Source organism: Rhincodon typus, chromosome 3 (genome assembly GCF_021869965.1).
Source record: "Rhincodon typus isolate 14 chromosome 3, sRhiTyp1.1, whole genome shotgun sequence".
NCBI classification, from domain to species: domain Eukaryota; kingdom Metazoa; phylum Chordata; class Chondrichthyes; order Orectolobiformes; family Rhincodontidae; genus Rhincodon; species Rhincodon typus.
Window position 1 is genome coordinate 66,816,813 of NC_063334.1, and position 22,771 is coordinate 66,839,583.

Below are 22,771 nucleotides of genomic sequence, written 5' to 3' on the forward strand. Positions count from 1 at the left end.
CTTTCTTAAAAGCTTGTCTGAGAACATGGAAAGGCCTCTGTAGTTGGGAGAAGTAGCAGGGATATCAAACTAGATGTCATCAGTATTCAGATGCTAGATGGTCAAGTTTCCATGTTTACTGCTGCCAGGAAATATGATAAAGATTCTGAAAAGTGGGCAAGGACATATGTTTGGAGACAAAGATGATGTCTGTGGCCTCCCCTTGGAAGACAGTCTTGGACCAAATGCCATAATCTCACAGCAAAGGGCCACCCATTTGAGACAAAGATGAGGTTTTTTTTCTCTCAACGTGTAGTAAGTCTGAGAAATTCTTTACCACAGAGAACAGTACAGGTTGGGTTGTTATGTACATTTAAGGCTGAGATAGGTAGATTTTAATCAGCAAGAGAATTAAGGGTGGTGGGGAAAAGGCATGAAAAGTGAAACAAGGATTATTAGATCAGCAATCTTCTTCAATCTAAAATCCTCCATCCCTGGAACTACTCTGGTAAAGCTCCTCTGCATCCTCTCAAGGACTCATGCATCCTTTCTGAAGTATGGTGAACAGAAGCAGACACAATACTTCAGTGGTGGCTTAACCAAGACTTAAAGTTAGGCTAATCCTTTATTTTCTATTTATTCTCTTTATGAATTCAAGATCCCATACACTTTCTAAATATGCCCTGTCACCTTCAACCAAGTCAAGCAAAGCAGGAAGTCATGTCAGTAACTACAGGGTCATGTGCAGTGTCACTTGTGATGGCAATGTACTGATTTGGCTTGAACCACTTCCCTGTAAAATATTCTCATTCAGAATCCCAACACAGGAATAATCTATTTATTTGGGCCAATCCTATTATTAACTTTCAATTACATCTAATTACTAAAATACAAAGGTTTTCCCAAATGCACATTTCTTTTTTGTACAAATGACTAGCAACCAAAGTTTACAGCTGTAAAAGTAACATTCCATTTAGCTGCAGATTATAAATGGCAGAATTCTGATTCAGCAGTTTGAATTTAGGGTGCTACACTTTAAGAGAAAAAAAGTTCTCAATCCTTGTCAATTTTTACAACATGAAGCTGTAGTGATTAGAACAAGGGCTGATCAGGGAGCCCTGTCTGACAGATATAAACAGGAGATTCAGACAGTCTCCTCTTTCTAGGGATTGGCTCTGAGCTGGCTGGTCAGAGCTCATATACTGTGCACATGTAAATAAAAGGTGACTTGGTGCCAGGATACCAGCCTCTGTGCAGTTGTTTCAGAAGCAATAATGGAAGGAGTAGGATTTGCATAGTCCATATAAAAAATAACTAAGTATTAACTTGGTAGTTTTCAAAAAAAATGGAGAAGCTGAACATTCAAAGAACAGGATCAAATTGAATATATTACAGAATACTGAATGAAATTAGGGTACGAGTTGTTGTTCAAAGCTCATGCAATGTATTTAAAAACTAGAATAGCACAGAATTCAGAAGTTAGCTACTATTTAAATGTCTTTTTAAAAGTGATTCAGAGCCAAATGATGGAACATTAAGCTAAACAGCCACAAGAGGTAAGTATCATATACAAGTATGAAGGAAGCCCTTTGCGCACATTTTAGACAAGTAAAGGTAACAAATTAAAGTCAAGATAGATTTATGAAAGGCAAGTAATTTTGAATATAAAACAAAGGATAGAATTCTAAAGGGAATATAGAAACAAAGGAACCGGAGATATAGAGGCATAAATCATTAAAAGGTCATAGGGCAAGTTGAGAAAGTAGTTAATGAAGAATGCAGGATTTTGGGCTTTATAATTAAAGTAATAAAGCACAAGCTTCATGATAAATCTGAATAAACACTGTTTTGACCTCAATTCGAGTACCGTGCCTTTCCCTGGGGCATCCCACTTTAGAAAAGATGTGAATGCCTTTGCAGAAAAGGTTCATAAGAATGGTTCCAGGGTTCAATAGCTACATGGATAGATTGGAGAAGCTGGGGTTGTTCTCCTTGCAGAATAGAAGATTAGGGGAAATTTGATACACATGTTTAAACTCAAGATGGATCTGAGAAGGAGCAGACAGGGTGAAACTATTGTTATTGGCAGATGAGTTGAAAGCCAGTGGGGACTATTTTAAGGTGGTTAGCAAAATAAGCAAAAACATTTTATGCAGTAAGTGGACATGATTTAGAATTAACAACCTGACTGGGTAAAGTAGGCAGATTCAAACACAGGTTTTCAAAAGGGAATTGGATAATCATCGATGATAACAAGGTGTAGAGCTGGATGAACACAGCAGGCCAAGCAGCATCAGAGGAGCAGGAAAGCTGACGTTTCAAGTCTGGACCCTTCTTCAGAAATGGGGGAGGGGAAGGGGATTCTGAAATAAATAGAGAGAGAGGGGAGACGGATGGAAGGTGGATAAAGGAGAAGATAGGTGGAGAGGAGACAGACAGGTCAAGGAGGCGGGGATGGAGCCAGTAAAGGTGAGTGTAGGTGGGGAGTTAGGATGGGGGTTGGTCAGTCAAGGGAAGACGGACAGGTCAAGGAGGTGAAAGCAAACTGCAGGGTAAAAGAGAAAAGACAGGAATGGGAACAGTTGAACTGGTCTTGCACAGATTTGACAGAAACATGATGGGCTGAATGTCTGTCTTCAGTGCTGTAAAAATTCAATGGTTCCATTGTTTAATCAAAAGCTTCAGCTGCAACGGTCTAATGCTTATTTCCACCCATAATGAGACATACTTTCATTTAAAATATGTAAACATTATTTAACAGTAATTCAAAATGAACATGCAGGTCGATCTGATATCAAAATGAAAGAACCTGTCAGTAAGCAGACATGGAAAGCTATAACTCTGTCCTGATGCATTATATGTGTAAGATTACTCATCATTTCAATGCATCCTCACATCACAACCCAGTTTAGGGAAGACTTGCATCTCACTCCTGCATTCTGCTCTCAGTTCTCTTGCTGTTATTAAAGGTTGCTGCTGATCGTGTGGAATTGAGGTCCTAATATTTACATTTACAGTGAAGGGAGCAGAAGACAGAACTTCCAGATAGAAAACCTGGTATTATGTTTTTTCCAGACACCTGCTGAAATTAGCCACAGAACGTTGTTTCCACCTGATTGGGACAGTAAGTAATAACAGGGAATGGACATTGAGAGACAAAAAGCCACAGATCATGATATGGAAAGAAAAAGTTGAATATTTCGTTAAGAGTAAGGTTAGTGATATTGGCTGCACAAACACATTAATTTCACCTGAACATATGCAGGCACAATGTTCTGAACACAGCAAGGCAAAACCAGCCAGAAAAGGATTACTCTTTTAAAAAATTTTTTATATTTTTAAAATTAAAAAAAATATATCAGCAATGCATGAGCACAGGGAATTATTTTACTACAATTCCCAAAGAAAAATGTTCTCATATTTATTCTAATTAAGTAGCAATTAATATAATAGTCTGAATCCACATAATGGTCAGAGTAAATTGCCTGTTTGAGTGAGGGAGACTGCCAGAATGAGACAGAGTAATTGGGAATTTGGGTCAATGTGGGAATTCAGACCAGAGGGGACAAGAAGTGCTTTAATTAAGGTTTACTCCAAAAATAGTCTCCATCAGTGAGTAGGCATGAATTAAAGCCCAATTTCCAGCAGGTGGTCCATAGTCTTGCATATCATGACTTTTCAAGTACTCATCCCATGTACTTTTTAAAGGTTGTCAGGTTTCCTGCCTCTACCACCCTCCAACACAATGCATTCCAGACTCCCACCACCATCTGGGTGAAAAGACTTGACCTCAAATCGCCGCTAAACCTCATGCCTTTCACCTTAAAATTCTGACCTCTCATTACTGACCCTTCAGCCGAGGGGAGGGCGATTGTTTCTCAGGGACGTCAAAGTCATGAAGTCAGAGCCATTTCCATGGCACCACAGAGGACTCAGCTTCACAGGGGAAGGGGAAGAAGAATGCTCGACCAATACTTATAGGAAATTCCATAGTCATGGAATCAGGTATTAGGAACGTGATGGCATTGTTATATACTCACTACTAGACCATTAATCGAGAGACCCAGATCATATTCCGAGGACCTGGGTTCAAATCCTGTGGCAGAATTCAGTTAAAAAAATGAAATTAAGAGTTCAATGGTGGCCATGAAATTGTTGCCAATTGTCAGAAAAACCCATCTGGTTCACTAATACCATTTAGGGAAGGAAATCTGCTGTCCTTATCCAGCCTGGCCTATGTGTGACTCCAGATCCACAGTAACGTGATTGACTCTGAACCGCCTCCTGAGCAATTAGGGAGCTTGCCGGCCCAGCGAGTGAGGCCCACATCCCATGAATAATGAATAAAAAAAATTAAATACGACTCTGGGATGATGTGTTGATTGCTTGTTGCCAAAAGATGTCACAGACTGGCTGCAAGACATCCTTTTGGGGGATGGGGGTCAGTCAGAAGTTGTGGTGCGCCATGTACCAACATAGATTGGAAAAGGGCTGCGGTCCAGAAGGAAGATTTCACCGAGTTAGGCAGGAAATGAAAAAATAGGACCTCAAAAGCAGTAATCTCAAGATTATTCCAAGTGCTACATGCTAGTAAGCACAAGAGCAGGAAGACTGGTTGTCTAAGTACATGACTGGAAAACTGGTGTAGGAGGGAGGGCATCAAATTTCTGAGGAATTGGGACCAATTCTGGGCCAGATGGGACCTGTACAAGCTAATTTTCTTACTTAAAAAAATTAGTAGTGTTGATCGATGCAGTATACTTCTTCTTTAATTCATGTGGGCATTGTTGGCTGGGCCAAAATTTGTTGCCCATCCCTAATTGCCCTTGAGAAAGTAGTGGTTGAGTGGCCTTACTGAACCGCTGAAGTCTGTGGTCTGTAGATAAACCCACAATGCTATTAGGAACAGTCTTCCAGGACTTCGAACAAGCAACAACAAAGGAACAGTGATATATTTCCAAGTCAGGATGGCAAGTGGCTTGGACAGGAACGGGAAGATGACGATGCTCCCGTGTATTGGCATCCCTTGCCCTTCTAGATGAATGCGGTCATGGATTTGGAAGGTGCTGTCTATGAAGTCTTGATGAATTTTTGAAGTGCATTGTGTAGATTGTACACCCTGCTGCTACTGAGCATCAGAGATGGAGGAAGAGGATATTTGTGGATGTGGTGTGTATCAAGTGGCTTGATTCCAGCTTGTCCTGGATGATATCAAGCTTCTTGAGTATTGCTAGAACAGCATTCATCCAGGCAAGTGAGGATACAGCAAATTTCACCAATCCATCATATTCCTGACTTCTGTTTTGTAGATGGTAGAAAGACTCTGTGGATTCAGGAGGTGAGTTACTTGCTGCAGGATTGCTAGCCTCTGACCTGCTCTTGTAGCCACTGTATTTATTTAGCTAGTCCAGTTTAGTTGCTGGTTAATAGTAAACCCAGAATATTGTTAGAGGGGGCTTCAGTGATGGTAATGCCATTGAATGTCATGGGGTGATAGTTAGATCCTCTCTTGTTGGAAATGTACCTTGCCTGGGGCATTTGAATGGCAGAAATGTTACTAGCCACTTGTCAGTCCAAGCCTTGATACTGTCCAAGTCATGCTGCATTTAGATATCAACTGCTTCAGTATCTGAGAGGTCATGAATGGTATTGAACATTTGCAATCATGAACAAAAATCCCTTCTTCTGACCATATGATAGAGGGAAAGTCATTAATAAAGCAGCAGCACATTGTTGGGCCTAGTACACCATCCTGAGGGACTCCTGCATAAGTGTCCAGTAATTAAGATGACTGATCTCGAAGAACCAAAACCATCTTTCTTTGTGCCAGATGTGACTTCCAATGAAAAGAGGGTTGACCCTGATTGACAATGACTGCTACGGTGTTTGGCTCCTCAACGACACACGCAGTAAAATGTGAACTTAATGTCAAGGGCAGTCACTTTCATCACACACGTATAATTTAGCTCTTACGTCCAATTTGAACCAAGGCTACAACAAGGTCAAGAGCTGAGTGCTCTGGCAGAACCCAAACTGAGGATCAGTGAGTAGGTTATTGCCTTGCAAACTGACGTTTTACAGGAATGCTGATGATACTTTCCATCACCTGATGATCACAAGTGGGCTGATGAGACAGTAATTGGTCCAGTTGGATTTGTCTTAATGTGTGTGTACAGGACATACCTGGGGAATTTTCCATATTGTCAGGTAGATGCCAGTGTTGTAGCTGCCTTGAAAAAGCTTGGATGGGGATGCAGCAAGTTCTATGCCATAATCTTCAGTAGTACTGCCACGATGTTGTCAGGGCTCACATTTCAGACGTTTCCAGATATGACGAGGACTGAACCAAATTGATGAAAGACATCTGTAATGCCAGGGTCCTTTAGAGGAGGATCTTCCACTTGGAACTTCTAGCTGAAGATTGTTGCAAAAACTTCCAGCCTTATCTTTTACACTGATCTGCAAGGATGCCCCATCAATGAGGATGGAAACCTTTGTGGAACCTCCTCTTCCAGTGAGTTGTTCAATGGCATATCACCATTCTTGACTGGATGTGGCAGGATTTCAGAGCTTAGATCTGATCTATTGGTTATGGAATCAATTAGCTCCATCTATACTTGCAGTCTATGCTGCTTGGCATACAAGTAGACCTGTTCTGTAGCTTCATCAGGTTGACACCTCTCATTTTTAAGTACACATGGTGTTGCTCCTGGCCTGCCCTCTTTCATTGAACCAGTATTTCACTGGAGTTTAGAAGAATGAGGGGGATCTCACACAAACCTATGAAATTCTAATAGAACTATACAGGATAAACACAGGATGTTCCTGATTACTAGGAGTCCAGAACCAGGGACCACAGTTTAAGGATATGGGGTAGACTGTTTAGGACTGAAATGAGAAGAAATTTCTTCACCCAGAGAATGGTAAACTGTGGAATTCTCTGCCACAGTAAGTTATTGGAGGCCAAAACATTGAATATTTTCAAGAAAGTAGATACAATCCTTAGGCCTAAAGGGATCAAAGGTTATGGGGAGAAAGCAGAAACAGGACACTGAGTTGGATGATCATACTGAATGGGGAAGCAGATCTGAAGGGCCAAATGGCTTTCTACTGCTCTTAAATTCTATGTGTCCATGGACCCTAGCTTGATTGGAATATCTCAGGTTTTAGAGTATATTTGTAGCTCGGGTTGTGGATGTTGTGGTTGGTTGGCTCGCCGAGCTGGTTTGTTGTTCCGTAGACGTTTCACTACCCCGCTGAGTAACATCAGCAGTGCAGCCTCCGATGAAGTGTCATTGTGTTCTCCCGCCTGTTATTTAAACTGTGGTATCTGTTGAGCCTCATTACCTCACTTTCGGATTTCCTTCACAATGGAGTGTATATGGGGTTGAGCTCAATGTGTTTGTTGATGGCTTTCTTCGTGGAGTTTCAGGCTTCTAGGAATTCCTGTGCTTGTCTCTGCTTTGCTTGTCCCAGTCAAATTGATGGTTCTCCTTATCCATGTGGATAGAGATGAGTGAGTATTGGTCATGTCTTTTTGTAGCCAATTGATGTTCATGTACCCATGTTGTTAATTTCCTTCTTGTTTGTCCGATGTAGTATTTGTCACAGTCTCTGCAGGGAATCTTGTATATGAAATTGGTCCTGTCCATAGTGGGTAGTGCATCTTTGGTTCAGGTGAGCAGTTGTCATAGGGTTGATGTGGGTTTGTGTGCTATTCTGATGCCTAGTGGTCATAGGAGTTTTGTGGTCAGCTTAGATGTGTTCCTGATGTAAGGTAGCAGGATGAGTGTGTTGGGGCGTGTAGTAGCTTCCGGGTGTCGTTCGTGTAGTAGGCATCTTCTGACCCAGCTTTTCGGGTATCCATTGTCTTTGAATACCTGGAAGAGGTACTCTCCTTCTTCTTAGGTAGCTCTGTGCTGCTGCAGTGTGTTGTTGACCGTTTAAATAACATTCTCACTCAACTTCATTTATGTGTGTTAGGGTGGTTGCTGTTGAAATTCTTGGTCAGTGTGTGTGGCTTTCGTGTGTACCCTTGTTAGGAATTCCCCATTTGTCCTGCGCTCTACCATGACGTCCAGGAACAGAAGCTGTTTGTTCTTGTCCTCTTCTCTGGTGAATCTGATTCCAGTGAAGGTGTTGTTTATTAGTTTGTGTGTCTCCTCTAGTTTGGTCCGTTTAATAATGACAAAGGTGTTGTCCACATAGTGTATCCATAGCTTTGGTTGGATTAGCGGGAGGGCCATACTTTCAAGAGTACTTAAAACTTTGCACAGAGCTACGCTAAGAAGAAGTGTACCTCTTCCAGGTATTCAAAGAGGATGGATACCCGAAAAACTGGGTCAGAAGATGCCTATTACACGAACGACACCAGCAAGATACTACACGCCCTGACACACTCATCTCACTACCTTACATCAGGAACACATCTGAACTGACCACAAGACTCCTACGACCACTAGGCATTAGAATGGCACACAAACCCACATCAACCCTACGACAACTGCTCACCCGAACCAAAGACACACTTCCTACTATTTACAGGACCAATATCATCTATAAGATTCCCTGCAGAGACTGTGACAAACACTACATCGGACAAACAGGAAGGAAATTAACAACAGGGGTACACGAACATCAATTGGCCATAAAAAGACACGACCAATACTCACTCATCTCTATCCACATAGATAAAGAGAACCACCAATTTGATTGGAACAACACCAAGATCCTGGGACAAGCACGGGAATTCCTAGAAGCCTGATACTCCACGAAGAAAGCCATCAACAAACACATTGAGCTCAACCCCATATACACTCCATTGCGAAGGAAAACTGGAAGTGGGGTAATCCAGCTCAACAGACACCACCGCTTAAATAACATGCGAGAGAACACAATGGTGCTTCATCAGAGGCTGCACTGAAGATGTTACCCAGCGGGGTAATGAAACGTCTGCAGAACATCAAACCAGCTTGATTGGAATATACTGAGCCATGAAGTTGTAGGTTGTATCGAAGTGTGATTCTGCTGCTTTTTCAAAAGGCTTTGGATAAAGTCACCCACTGGCGGTTAAAAAATTACAGCACATAGGATAGGTGAAATATTATGGCATGAATGAATGACTGACTAACTGAAAAAAAGGAATAAATGACTCATTCTCACATTGGTAACTGTGACTGCAGGGTCTCCCAAGATCGGCATCTGGGTCCCACTTGTCCACAATACAGAAAACATCAATATCTTGGGGACCAAATGCGATATTTCCAAATTTGTGGACAGTACAAACATAAATGGGAAAGTGTATTGTGAAGAAAATATAAAGTGTCTTCAGGAGGATTTGGACAGGCTTAGTGAATGGACAAGAACATTGCATATGAAATACAATGTTGAAAGATGTGAGGTTATCCAATAGCCTAAGATTCTGGATTACATTGTTCTATCATTTATTCTTTGGTAATGTGTTGCTATCATTTGAAAGATACTATTCTTGCATGTATTCTGATTAGTACAAGACAAAATGCTTTAGCAAAAAAATGCTTTACCTCCCTTCTCAAAAACTACACAAATCTAGGCTTAGTACTCTAAACAGAAATTACAGGCTGAATCTTACATTTTTTGGCTGTCAGTTTTGTCAAATTTCACGGAGAATTTCTTTCCATGGAGCCTAGCGAGGTCTCTCACTATATCTTACAAAACGCACTTCATTAACTACATACCCCACTTCTACGGTACCCCTCTCACCCAATCCTAACACTCATCATTCACTCTATATCTGAAGGACTGGCATCACTGGGACTTGAAGTCTTTAAAAGATTTGTAAATCAGGGTCAGCACTGGGATTCTGTATGTTCCCTGCTCAAAGGGCAGTCTTACCGAAGATGTTGGAAAAGGGGAAAAATGGCATCACAATTCTCAAACAGGGAATGAAGGTTGTGGTGGATAGGGTGTTCCAGAGAAGGGCCGTCCCTTCCCAAAGGAGTGGCAGAAGAGGGCATGCCACCCAGTCCGAGGTTGCCACTTGGGTCGGCATAGTCTCTGTGATCCAGAGGAATGGCAAGTAATGTTGTAAGAAGATCAGCGACCATCTCCACTCTAAGGGGCAAATGTCATACTCTTCTCTGTGCCACTGCACTCACCTCCCACCAAGGCTCATACTCTATCAGTCCCACCACTCCACCTACCATTGTCACTCACGATCTTACTGAACATCGCATACCACTAACCATGAGGGCCTCTGCACTGGCTACTCACTTGCCCGGGATATATCTTCACCTTTTGACCACCTGGCCAACACCAATAGCTATGCTACCTACTTTCATCTCACCATTACAGGAGAAAACAACTGATAACAGGGCAGAAAGAGCCAGGATGGATGCAGGGCTCCTCACACACTATAAGGAACGAGCAAAGGAGGGGACTGGGACTACAGCCGAGACTCCTTGGTGGGAATGTCCAATTTAATAAGTTTAGGAGCTCAGGTGTTGAGCAGTTTACTGTGACATTTCTACAACTAGCTGAGGAAAAATGCCCTAGGCAACTAGCAATCGGAGGCTGACAGAGGCCAGGTACCTACTCAGCCCCAGGCAGGACAGAACCCTGTAGTATCAGCAATCAGTTACTTTATCCACATGAACAGGTAGGGACAGGAGCAATGTGAGAGACAATGGGCCTCCTAGCCCAGAGACTGCAGCAGTGCAGCTACAATTATACTGATCTAACTGTTTCATGCATGCCGTCATCTGTCTGTACATCTCCAAGGACAGGCTGATGGCTGATACGGAGAGCTACTCTGAGGATCTGCGGAAGAGGCACTCTCAGGTGCACTCCAGCACCCCAGCCATTGGTTCTCATAACCAAAGGCATGATGGTTATGGGACAGCGAATCTGACATTCAACTCCACATGCCCCTTCCTCACAAGGAGGTTGCCAGCCAGAGGATGGGCCACACAAAAACCCCACTGGTGTCTCCTCTTAGAATTGTCTAGAAGTGGCCAGACCCTACACCTCCATCCTGCCTGGTCCCCTCCATTCTCTAGGGTTTCAAGCCGATCAGGGTGCCCCAGCCTTTGGCAAGCAGACTCTCAGCATGCTCGAGCCATCCAGACAAAAACACCCCAAGGACCAGACCAAGCCTTTCAGGCCAATAGCCTCCACTGATAAGCACCCAGCTGTGGAACCTGGCACAACAATGAGACACAGTGGGAAGAAAAGAAAACAAAAACAATAAAAGCCCTTTTGAAGTCACTTGGGTGGCACAGAAGACATTGCACTGTATGTAAAGTCTCATGTTTGCATAAGTGTTAATGGTTTTACAATACATCGGTTTGTCTGAATTTCTGCGTAGCCCCAAATGCAAACCATCCTGGCATGATGCCTAACTTCATGTTCATAGTGAATGTACCATAGATTAATGCCTACATTGAGAGCCTGCTGCAGTATGAGGAAACTAGATGAACAAGGCATACCCCACGGCATGGGTTTTGCTGGCAGTGTTGCCCTTTGTGGACAAACATCTCTTATTTCCCTGAGCTCTCCGTGCAAATGTGCTGATATGAATGAGCAATCAGCAATGTCTTTGAGGCAGGGAGTTGTACTGCACAAAGGGAGCCAATGCGTTAAGATTGCCAGGGATTGGGGTCCTTGCAGGTCTGTGTCCTTCACAGTGTGTATAATATTCTTGCCTCTAAAGGGTCACACTTCAGTGCATCCTGCGGCCCTCTCCCTCATATGTTTAGGCACTTAACCTGCCCACTCCAGGTGTGATTGTGGTCACTTGCTTTCATGTAATGCTGTTTCAATTTCCATCACGATAAATGGTGACAATGAATGTTCTTCAGGCAGTGATTTCTAGCTTCTGCCTCCATGTGTCGCTCTGTCTGTTAGAATAACCTTGGCCTTCCTCTTGTTTGTCATTTCAATAAACCATCTTGCTCCCATACCAATTTGTTTTTTTTTGAGCTTGTTAGTATTTCAACAAAACTCAACACAAAACATCTCCCACACTCCCAACAGCTGTCCGACAATGCTTTATTTTATTAAAGTAGGATAAGCAGTACGAAGAATAGCAATAAATATTACTTACAGTAACATCATCACTAAAATCTATCGCATCCAAATCCAAATACTCAGGAGTATCCATTGTTCATCCAAGCACATTTTGGGCAACTGCTTGCCAAGTACAAAATTCCTAGAAAGACAAAAATTACACCATGAAACAGTCACAGATACACAAGTAATCTTTTTACTTTCAAAGATTTCACGCCATATAAATATACAATTATACTTGAACAAAGTTACAAGCAAGAAACAGGAGACAATCCTAAACTTTCTTCCTACATAGAAGATTTTCAAAATTATTTCAGAGATAATGATCGGTAAGGACACAAAAAACTTCCCTGTTCTCTAAAAGAATCCTTCATGTCCAACTGGATGGGCAGATAGGAACTGGGTTTCATATGCCCTCTAAAGATATAGCTCTTATACAAAACAGATGTGCAATGTTTATTGTTGCTTTAAAACAAAATGGCTATAAAACTTTAATTCAAGAAGGCAAATATAACGTATACTTGCAAACAACAATCCTCCTTTGGAAAATAAATTCCCACTTAAAATAATTAATGGTGTGTTAAATTATAAAATATTCCACACTGACATAGCACTTTGCCATTCTAACACAAAGCATTATAATGCAAGACAGAAAACTGTAGAAGGCCATTCAGTCCTTCAAGCCTCTTCCACTATTCAATAAAGATCATAACTGATCTTCCTCCCCCAGAAGTCCCTTCAGGAGTTCCTCAGGTAGTGTCCAAGGCCCAACCATCTGAGGCTACTTCAATGACTTCTGCTCCATCACAAGGTCAGAAGTGGGGATGTTCAGAATCATTCACCATGACTCAAATACTAAAGCCCCTTGACTTTCAATTGCATTATCATTGAGTTTCCCCACTAACAATGTCGTGGAGATTACCGCTGACCAGAAACTGTACTAGCTATATAAATACACTGGCTACATGAGGAGGTCAGTAGCTAGGAATCCTGTAGCAAAAACCTCACCTCCTGACACCCCAAAGCCTGTCCACCATCTGCACGGCATAAATGAGGAATGTGATGGAAAACTCCCCATCATACTTGCCTGGATGAGTGCAGCACCACCAACATTCAAGAAGCTTGACATTATCCAGGACAATGCAGCTCATGTGCTTGGCACCACATTCATAAACATCCACTCGCTCCATCAGTGACACTCACTAGCAGCAGTGTGTACCATCTACAAGATGTACAGCAAAATTTCACCAAACATCCTTGAACCCCTTTCCAAATCCATGACCAGGGCAGCAGATACATGGAAATACCCCCACCTCCAAGTCACTCACTGTCCTTTAGTGTTGTTGTTTCAAAATCCTGGAATTTTCACTCAAAGAATTGCTGGTCTACTTACATTAAAAAATGGCTATAAAACTTGAATTCAAGAAGGCAAATATAACTTATACTTCCAAACAACATTCCAGCGCACTTCCTGTAAGCAAGCAAAACCGTCCTTACCTAAGGAAACAGAAACTGTAGACAGTATCTTGTTGTATTCCCAAGTTGAGGACATCATGATGCAGATACCCATTAGTGGTACATGTATGAATATAATGGAGTGGGTGAATTAATTTTTTTAAGTTTCTCTTTCACTAAGTTTTGATTATCACATTGCCAAACCTGAAATGGTTGATCTATTCTATAATGGTCAAAACTGGAGTTAGTATCACAGATCTGTTTGGCTCCAGTTGTCCCAATTCCGAGTTAGCCCAGCCCCTTTCTACATTGTTATTATGCTGGCAATCTGTATTTCTCACCAAAAGGTATGTTCACTTAACCTTAGTCATCCACAGCCTAACGGCTAATTGTGAACTTTGATTGGGCCAACCAATGGGAAGCTCTCATTTAATACAACAGACTTTTCACAGAAGAATCAGAGAATCACAGAAATGTTACGATGCAGAAGGAGGCCAATCAGATTATTGTCCCTGCAGGCTCTTCAAATAAGCATCATTACTATGTGCAAATTTTGTGCCTTTTCCTCATACCTTTACAAACTATTTCTATCCAAATAATCATCCAATGACCTGTGGATGCCTAAATTGAACCGAATAAGACCATAAGAACTAGCAGCAAGAGTAGGTAATTCAGCCTCTCAATGTTGCTCCGCCATTCAAAACAATCATGGCTGATCTCATCTCAGACTAAACTCCACTTTTCTACCCACTCCCAATAACCTTTCAACCTGTTAGGAGTTAAAAATGTGTCCTTCTCCTCCTTAAATTTACTCCATGTCCCAGCATCCACCATATTCTGGGATACTAAATTCCAAAAGATTCACCACGTCAAGAGAAGTAGTTTTTTCTCATCTGTGTTTTAAATATGCTATCCTTATCCTGAAGCTATGGCTTCTCATTCTAGATTGCTCCACAATAGGAAGTATCTTCTCTACATCTACTTTGTCAATCCCCTTTAGCATTTCACTTAGATCTCCTCTCATTCTTCTGCCTCCAAAGAATACTGGCATAAATAAATGGTCAAGTTCTCTTCATAAGACAAACCCATCATTTCTGGGATCAATCTAATAAATCTCCTCTGAATTGCCTCTAATGCAACTACATCCCTTCTGAAATAAAGAAACCAAAGCTATACACAATACTCTAGATACAGTCTCACTAATGTCTTATACAGTTGCCCCAAAAACTTTCCTACTTTTATACTCTATACCTTTATCAATAAATGCCAAAATTCCATTTGCCTTCCTTATCACCTGCTTACCTGCATAGGAGTTTTCTGCACATCATGCATGAGGGCACCCAGATCCTTCTGCACTGAAGCAAAACTTCTCTCCGCTTAGATAATTTGTTGCCTTTCTATTCTTCCAACCAAAATAGATAACCACACACTTGTCTACGTTAAACTCCAGTGGGCCAAAATTTGGCCCATTCACCTAACGTTTTCATATCCATTTCTAATTTTTTTACTCCTCTATTATAACTTACTCTTCCAACTCTTTTGGCTTCATCTGAAAATTCGGCTATAGCACTTTCTACCCCTACATCCAAGTCATTATATTAATAGATTGTAAATAGTTGGAGCCTAAGGACTGAACTCTGTGACACCCCACTAGTTACACCTTGCTATATAGAAAAAAAAAACAATTTATCCCAACTTTCTACTTTGTTGACTCACCAGTACTCTATCCAAGCAAATAAAATTACTCCCAACCCTTGTTTACAACATCATGTGCGGCACCTGCCTCAACCACACTTCCAAGCAATGCATTCAACACCCTAACTACTTGCTGAGCAAAATGTTTTTTTTTCTCTCATCACCCTTGATTCTTTTGCATATCACTTTAAAGCTATACCCTCTAATCAATCTTGCTCCTTTTAATGAACAGGAATGGCTCCTCCCTATCTATTCTATCTAGCCCACACATGATTTCAAAAACCTCTATCAAACCTCCTATTGGTCTTCTTCTTTCCAAGGAGAACAGTCCCAACTGCTTCAAACTATCCTCATAACTGAAGTGATCAATTGATTTGAACAGTGTCCTTGGAAGATGGCAGCAATTGGTCACTAAACAATTAATATTAATATACCTGTTAGTGGCCAATTTCATGCTATATTGAATAAAGCTGAATTTAAAAGAATCTTAGTAATTTATCTACAAGTATTTAATATGCTATTTTAAAATGTATGTAACTAACTTGGACAGACCAATGTCTAACATTTCACTGTTTCACTTTTTTTTAAAAAACTTGCTCTTGACTTAAGTGTAGTCAAACATTTCCACTGAATTTCCTCCACTGGGATCATTTTTGTTTTTATCAAAACACCCAACCACAAATCAGCCAGTGTGCAGGCAGAAAGACAGCAAAATATTGCAGCCATGAAATTAAAACATAAATGTTCTTGGATTAATGCTAAATGTTATTTCCAATCAAAATATGAACTCGAGATTTTTTTAAGCAATCATTTTAAAAGTAACCAATTATCTACAAAAGGAGCTCTACTCAATGACAGAACAAGTTACTAGTCAAATGCTTTACTACTATTTAACAGCAAGTTTTCATCAAAATAACCTTCACAAAATTTCAAACCTTCTGAGATGGGAAGTTCTCTCTTTTTTTCTTATTCATAGGATATCTTCTAATCAAAAATCTAAGAAAGGGGTTTGGAAATCCGAAATTAACTTGCAGAAAATAACTGAAAATCTGGGTCTTCATCTTTTCCCTTGCTCATTACAAAAATGGAAAGGAGATCTAAACATTGAGATGCTGAACTCCACACCTCCACCTAATGGAAATGCTAATGAATAAGGTGAAGAAAATGGTGAAAATATACTTCAGGTGTTCTTGGCAAATAATACTGTTCCAAAATATAGTTCAAGTTCCTCATACTCAAACTCATTGTTCTAAGTTGTCCAACGATCAACTATGATTAATATTATTGACAGTAGCTAAGTGGCATATGTTCAGAGTAAAACAGCCTTTTTTAAATATACCCAACTATGAAAGTTAGCTGTATGGCAAACATGGTAATCCAATAATTGAGCCTGACAAGTCTTTAGTGCTTCAGGGCACAGTGAATGATATCATCAATCTTGGTTCAGTAAACCTGGAAAGGTAGATGGTTTGCTGGTATTTTTTTTCCAATTTGATTTTAGATTATTCCAAATAGTCATGCAAACTTATGGCCCAACATAAAGAAAATGTTACAAGTTAAATATTTGGAGCTTGCAAAGCAATGACTATATTTTTAGGAGCGTGCAACAAGCTAGTCAATATTAGCAGCATCATTGAGTGAAATTAAAAGTGTACTTCCTGTACATTGTTCTAATCTTTACGAGTTAATCAGTAAGTTTTGGTTTTTCTTTACTTATATCGTCTTCTAACCATCTCTGTTAATTCTCGGAAGCTTTTGTTCTGTTCTCTTCTGTTTTCCCCCCCCCACTTCCATCTTTATCTTTTTTTCAGTAAAACTGGTACCTTTGTCACTTATGTTCTTCGGAGTAAACAGGAAGTGGGTGATCAAAAAGCCAAGGCTAAGAGTATCAGGATTGAAAGGGAAGGGGGGAGAAACTGTGAAAAATAAGGGTACAGATGGGCAGTAAGGCAGGAGGATGTAAATTGGTTTGCAAAACAATCGATACTCACTCAGGCTTGGCACATTTGTAGGGATAGGAAAAGGGTAAAGGGTAAGGTGGGGGTTTGGGAGCTGTAGGTCCTGAATAGCGGATAGGGAGAAGGTTGCATTTTCCAGTGACAAAATTAATTTATGGGGAGAGATGCAAGAAGCTGTATGAAAGCTGCTAAGGTTAGGATGCATGAAACAAAGATTCCCCACCTGTATTTCTAAAACCAATTCCAAACATGATTTTAGGCTAATTCCTTCAGGAGGATCCTAAAGGGAGAGGAGATGCGTAAGAGAGAAGGGGAAGGCAGAGGAGAGAAGGGTGAGGTGGGGATGAGGCAGGGTAAGGAAGAAGGGTGTGGGTGAAAATGTGGAAGAAGAGGAGTGAGGGAAAAGGTGGGGGGTGGGAGGGAGCTAAGATGACAGAGAGCGTCTAAGCTTATCTGTAGTGTTGGTGCTCAAAACCACCACTTTACTCTGCCTTCAGCTACGCCTTCTCCTGATAGATCTGTCACTGGAAGGTCACTTCCAGGCTGCTGTTATGTTCCCCAATAGCTCCAGGAACCAGGAAAATTCCAATCAGTATCTGACATTATGACTTTATAATTAGATCAAACAGTCATCTGCTGTTTGCTAACCAACTCCCTATACCATCTCTGGGAAAATAGTCAACAGACAGGATGAAGAAAGAGCAAACGACTTTCTAGCTAGCTGTGCAAAATTCTGCATCCTTCTGCCTCGGAGCCTTCACCATTAGGGCCTAAAAACTCAACTCCAAGAAAGTGTGTCATTAAAGTGGAGCCGAGGGAAAAAAAGTCCATAGTCAAGGAACCAGAGTGCACCTGCCCCCCGCCACCCAAAAAAATGCCGGAAGCAAAGCCGAAAAGTGACAAAGTTTTGGAGTTAGCAACAGCCAGCAAGATCAAGTTTAAAACACAATCAGCAACAGAGCAGGAAAGGCATGCCAGATGAAAACCCAGAGAAGACCAGTTGAACACAGAAAAAAAAAAGAAGGAATACAGCTTTTGACAAGAATTTGTGACAAAAAAGCCAAGGCGGGATATTGATTAGTTGAGATACAAGCTCACCCTCAGCTAACATTATAAGGAAATATTGCAGACCAATATAATTATTAAGTTTTGAAATTTTCACATTGGAATTCCCACAGGAAACATTTCAGTAGCTACTGGCAATGCATTAGTGACTCATGAAAGAATAAAAGTTATAAATAAAAAATGCCTTATAAAATCCATCTGAATTTCATATAGCTTATAAGAGACTTAAGATTTTACGTAGTCTTTTGCAACACATCACATTAATTATAAAAAATAGGACATGCATTTATATGGCACCTTTTATAATCGTGGGGTGTCCCAAAGTGCTTTACAGCCCAATAAATACCTATATATCAGTGACTACTCTTGAAATAAGGTGGAAGTGAAGCAGCCAGTATGCACATCAAACATCTACAAAAATAAAGCAATAATGACCGCATATTCTGTCTTTTTATGTCAAATGAAGAATAAACAGCACAATAGTCACCTGTACTTCTTCAAAATAATGTCATTGCATCCTTTATACTTGCTCAGCAGAGCGGACATCCTCCTGCCTCTGAGCCTTCCCCATCAGGGCATAAAAACTGAACTCAAAGAAAGTGTGTCTTAGTTTGTTACTTCATCTGAAAGACTCCAATAATGCAACAATGCGTCAGCCTTGATCTTTGTGCAAGACAGGGGGTGGGATTTGAACCCACAACCTTCTGATTCACATTTGAGAGTGCCAGCAACCGAGTAACAGCTAAAACCTTATAATAGTGTGATGACAATTACAGTAATTTTACACAGTATTGTAATTGGATTAATTTTACAGTATAAATAATCTTTCGCTAGCTCCGAATTATTCTTCAAACATCAAACATCAGCTTACCAATGTAGTCAGTCTGAAAAGCAGCAGTTATTCCTAGCATACCAGCACTAGTCTTTCAACAACTAAATTATTACCCGTCCATTTCAAGTAGATGGCCAACATTAAGACATGTTTGGTTTGTTTCAGACACTGTATGGTTAATTTTGGCAACTGGATAGTGAAAGCAAACCATATTTGTATCATCTTACTTAGCCTGTAAAAACAGATTGGTCCTGATTTTGCTATCATTGCAATGATGGAACTATCCACTGAAACTTCAGTTACCTACAAATGCACTGAATAAAACAATAATCCAAAAAGAAACTACTCTCTTGCACAGGATGTATGGTATAGGTTCCCACAGACTGCAGACACCTTTGCAATCATGATTTGATCATTTCCACTCAAACACTGTCAAATCCCAGAAAAAAGGTTACATCTTGTGGAATTAGGTGCAAATCAGTTCTTAAACTGCACACCAACTCTGTAATTACTGCTAAGTGCCCTTACTGACTCTGAAAAGCTAACTTTATATTCATGGGATTTCAAATTTATTCACAATAACAAAACAAAAGTCTACACTTTTAAAACAATTAGAGAAGTGAATTATTTTGAGTGGTGTATGTGAAAATTTCAATTTGTTTGTGTACCTGTGCATATTTTTTGACCAGTACTACAGTGCACCAAGACAACCAGAATTAAATAGCCATGGTGAAAGGGGAGATGCCAACCAGACATTACAAGGATTTTCTTTGTCATTTGGTACAAAATCCAGGCCTGTGTTTCATTGATGTTTACAGCATTTATAGACAACTCGATTCATACGTTCAGCAACAGAATCACTTTGGCAAAAACTGGAGTGGAGTGTCTATTCTCAAAAACTTAGTTTAATTCAAACAATGAGTCAAGTTGCAGACAGAAATAGCAGGTTTATGTTAGCTTGGCTTGAAATAAACTGGACTAATGTTTACCCAGCATAATCCTGTCAAAAGTTTTCTAAATTAGTTTATAGTTTTGAAATATTAACAAGGATATAACCAGGAAATGTCTTAATATATATTGCATGACTAAGCAAATTATAAGTATGCAACGCATGAAACGAAGGCATCCATGGTGCTCCCAATAATTTGGATGGGCAATTTAATAGATAGTTTTTTTAATGAAATGTTTTGACCTTCAGAATAATGGCAAAAAAGCATTTCTAATCCATCCCTACATGAGTTGATATAATGTATGGCTCAGTCAGCTCCTGCTCCATGAGAGTTAGGTATGAAATTGCAAGAGTTCGATCGTAAACGTGGAAGACTGGAAGCATGTATCTACATCAGGATGGTGGAAGGAAAGTTGGTTAAATAACACAAATTAGGTCAGTCTCAAGTTTCATCTCTGGTTTCTGCTAAATTTGCAGGAACCAACAAGGTATCCCCCTCCTAATTACGATTCATTCATCTCTACTGAACTTGCGTATGTAGGGGAAATCAAGAACAGATCACATGTAGTTGCAAGGTCTGATCCACAGCAACAGCCCAGTCCATGCTCACACAAATAATCGCAATAAGAGTGTGGTACAGATTAATCCTCATGAAGCTTGAAGTCACCAACATGTAAACCTTAAGTGGTAAGGGAAAAGGGAGTAGTTAAAAATAACTGTACAAATGAATAACCAAAATATGCAAGCTTACCCAACAAAAATGTAGCCACTCAAAAGTTTGAAATGGTTTGTTTAATTTGTTTTGACATACTGCTGGTTCCAGAAAACTGCTGAAAGTACAAGTTAGGATTTCTATATTTTTGTTTAAATGCAACGGATTGCATTTTCCTTTGTAGTGGAGGTAGCAGCGCCAAGATTGGCAACTGGGATAAGTATGTTGCCTTATGACAAGAGTCTGGGTAAAATGGGCCTAGACTCTCCATACATTAGAAAGTAAAAGAGGTCACCTCGTTGAATCATGTAATATTCTACAGCAGTTTGACAGGGCAGACAAGGAAGTTATTTCCCCTGCCTGGGGACTGCAAAACACAGGAACACAGTCTCAGAATAAGGGGTGAATCATTTAGGTCCGAGTAGAGAAGTTTCTTCTCTTAAAACATTGTAAATCTTTGAAATTGTCTACCATTTTTCATCACATCTTTTAGTTTAACTACTAGCCCTTCATGAGAGACCTTTGTCAAATGCCTGATGGAAGTATAGGTACAAAGTCATCATTCCTGACGTGAGACAACTTGCTCAAAGTCAGAGGGGTTAAGTTAGACCTAATCTTCTGTTTCTGAATCCATGTTGACCTTTCTTTGCTGTTTGGCCATTGTAAGCCAGTTTACTTCCATTTTGTTCAGTGTAAATTAAGTTAAAATAACAAAATGGAGTCAGATAGATATTTGATGTATTCTTACCCAATCCCTATTCTTAAACATGGGCATCACATTGTCCATTTACTGCTTTATTGAACGCCTTTATGCTGTATACAAGAGCAACCCCACGTTTTATCGAATATCATTTCAACTCTCCACTCCCTCACTCCCCTGATCTCCAGTAGTTTGTTTTCTACACTGTTGCAATTAAGTTTACTGTAAGCTTGAGGAATAATGTAATTTTCCACCAAGCATTTTGTAACCCTCTGGTTTGTACACAGACTTTACTAAACAGATGTTAAGACTAACTCCACTTTTCCTTCAGCGGAAAAAGTTGGCAAAGTGGGATAAGTGTTCTGGTATTTCTGGTAATTAGGAGGACAAATGAGCATGTTAGTGGCTGTTTTAGCAGACATGGGTAGAAAAGAATTAATATGCTGTAGTGATTGGAACCAGGTGGATCTTATTGACTAAGAGATCCTTGATTGGGTTTGTTAATCTGGCAGAGAGCTCTGGCTGACAGAAACAAATAGGGGATTCAGAATTTCCTCACTTCAGGGATTGACTCTGAACTGGCAGGCCACAGCCAGAGTGCTCTGCACATGTAAATAAAGGGTGATTTGGTGACGGGATACCTGCCTCTGTGCAGTTATTTCAGTGGCGATGGGAGAAAACAATACGTGCCTGAAGAATTTTCATCCACAACAGTCCTCTTTGAGTTGGGATAATCGTCTCTGGCATCATGACTTTATTTGGGAAGGTTGACTTGTTCGATCCTGCCTGTTGAAGACTGGGCCCGATACGTGGAAAGAATGCCTTTTTTTTCCAGGCAAATGACGTTGAGGCAGATGAAAAGCAACAAGTAATATTTCTGATTGCTTGTGGACCAGCAGCATTTCGGTTATTAGGAGCTTAACTTTTCCAGAGCCATCAGATGCTAAAACCTTCCAAGAGTTGACAGATTTAGTTAAGGAAAATTATGACCCCAACGACTGAGCTTGGGGAACAACATTCCAGTGTAGGCAATTGCAGAGCCTCATGCAGGGCATAACCTGAGTAGAGGAACCCTTGGCCAGGCCACAGCAAAATCCTACAACCAAGCTAAGCCTCGGCCAAATGGCTAAAACGTTCTTCAGGATTTGGGCCGGGAAATCATTGTAGTTGCTGCCAGTATGAGGACTCAAAACAGCAAAGGAGTCCTACAAGGCCTGATTTGAATAAGAAGACTCTTAGGCCGGTATCCAGGTCAGTGCACATGCTGGAAAGTTCACCTATATGTAGGTTGGAACAGTTAAATTGCTTAGCAACATCCGAATCAGAACCAATTAAAATTCATGAGATAACAAGGTGTAGAGCTGGATGAACACAGCAGGAC

At 40.5% G+C, this 22,771-nt stretch overlaps 1 protein-coding gene across 4 annotated transcripts in view; it reads right to left on the bottom strand.

The window, feature by feature from the left end:
- Nucleotides 1–22,771, bottom strand: part of LOC109911791 (synuclein, alpha interacting protein) — a 121,428-nt gene that overhangs the window by 68,126 nt on the left and 30,531 nt on the right. For all 4 annotated transcript variants that reach the window (XM_048595131.1, XM_020511172.2, XM_048595130.1 and 1 more), the window contains one exon: nucleotides 12,062–12,166. In XM_048595131.1, the coding sequence (XP_048451088.1) occupies nucleotides 12,062–12,118 (57 nt within the window). In that variant the 5' untranslated portion in view covers nucleotides 12,119–12,166. The remainder of the gene's footprint in view (nucleotides 1–12,061; nucleotides 12,167–22,771) is intronic.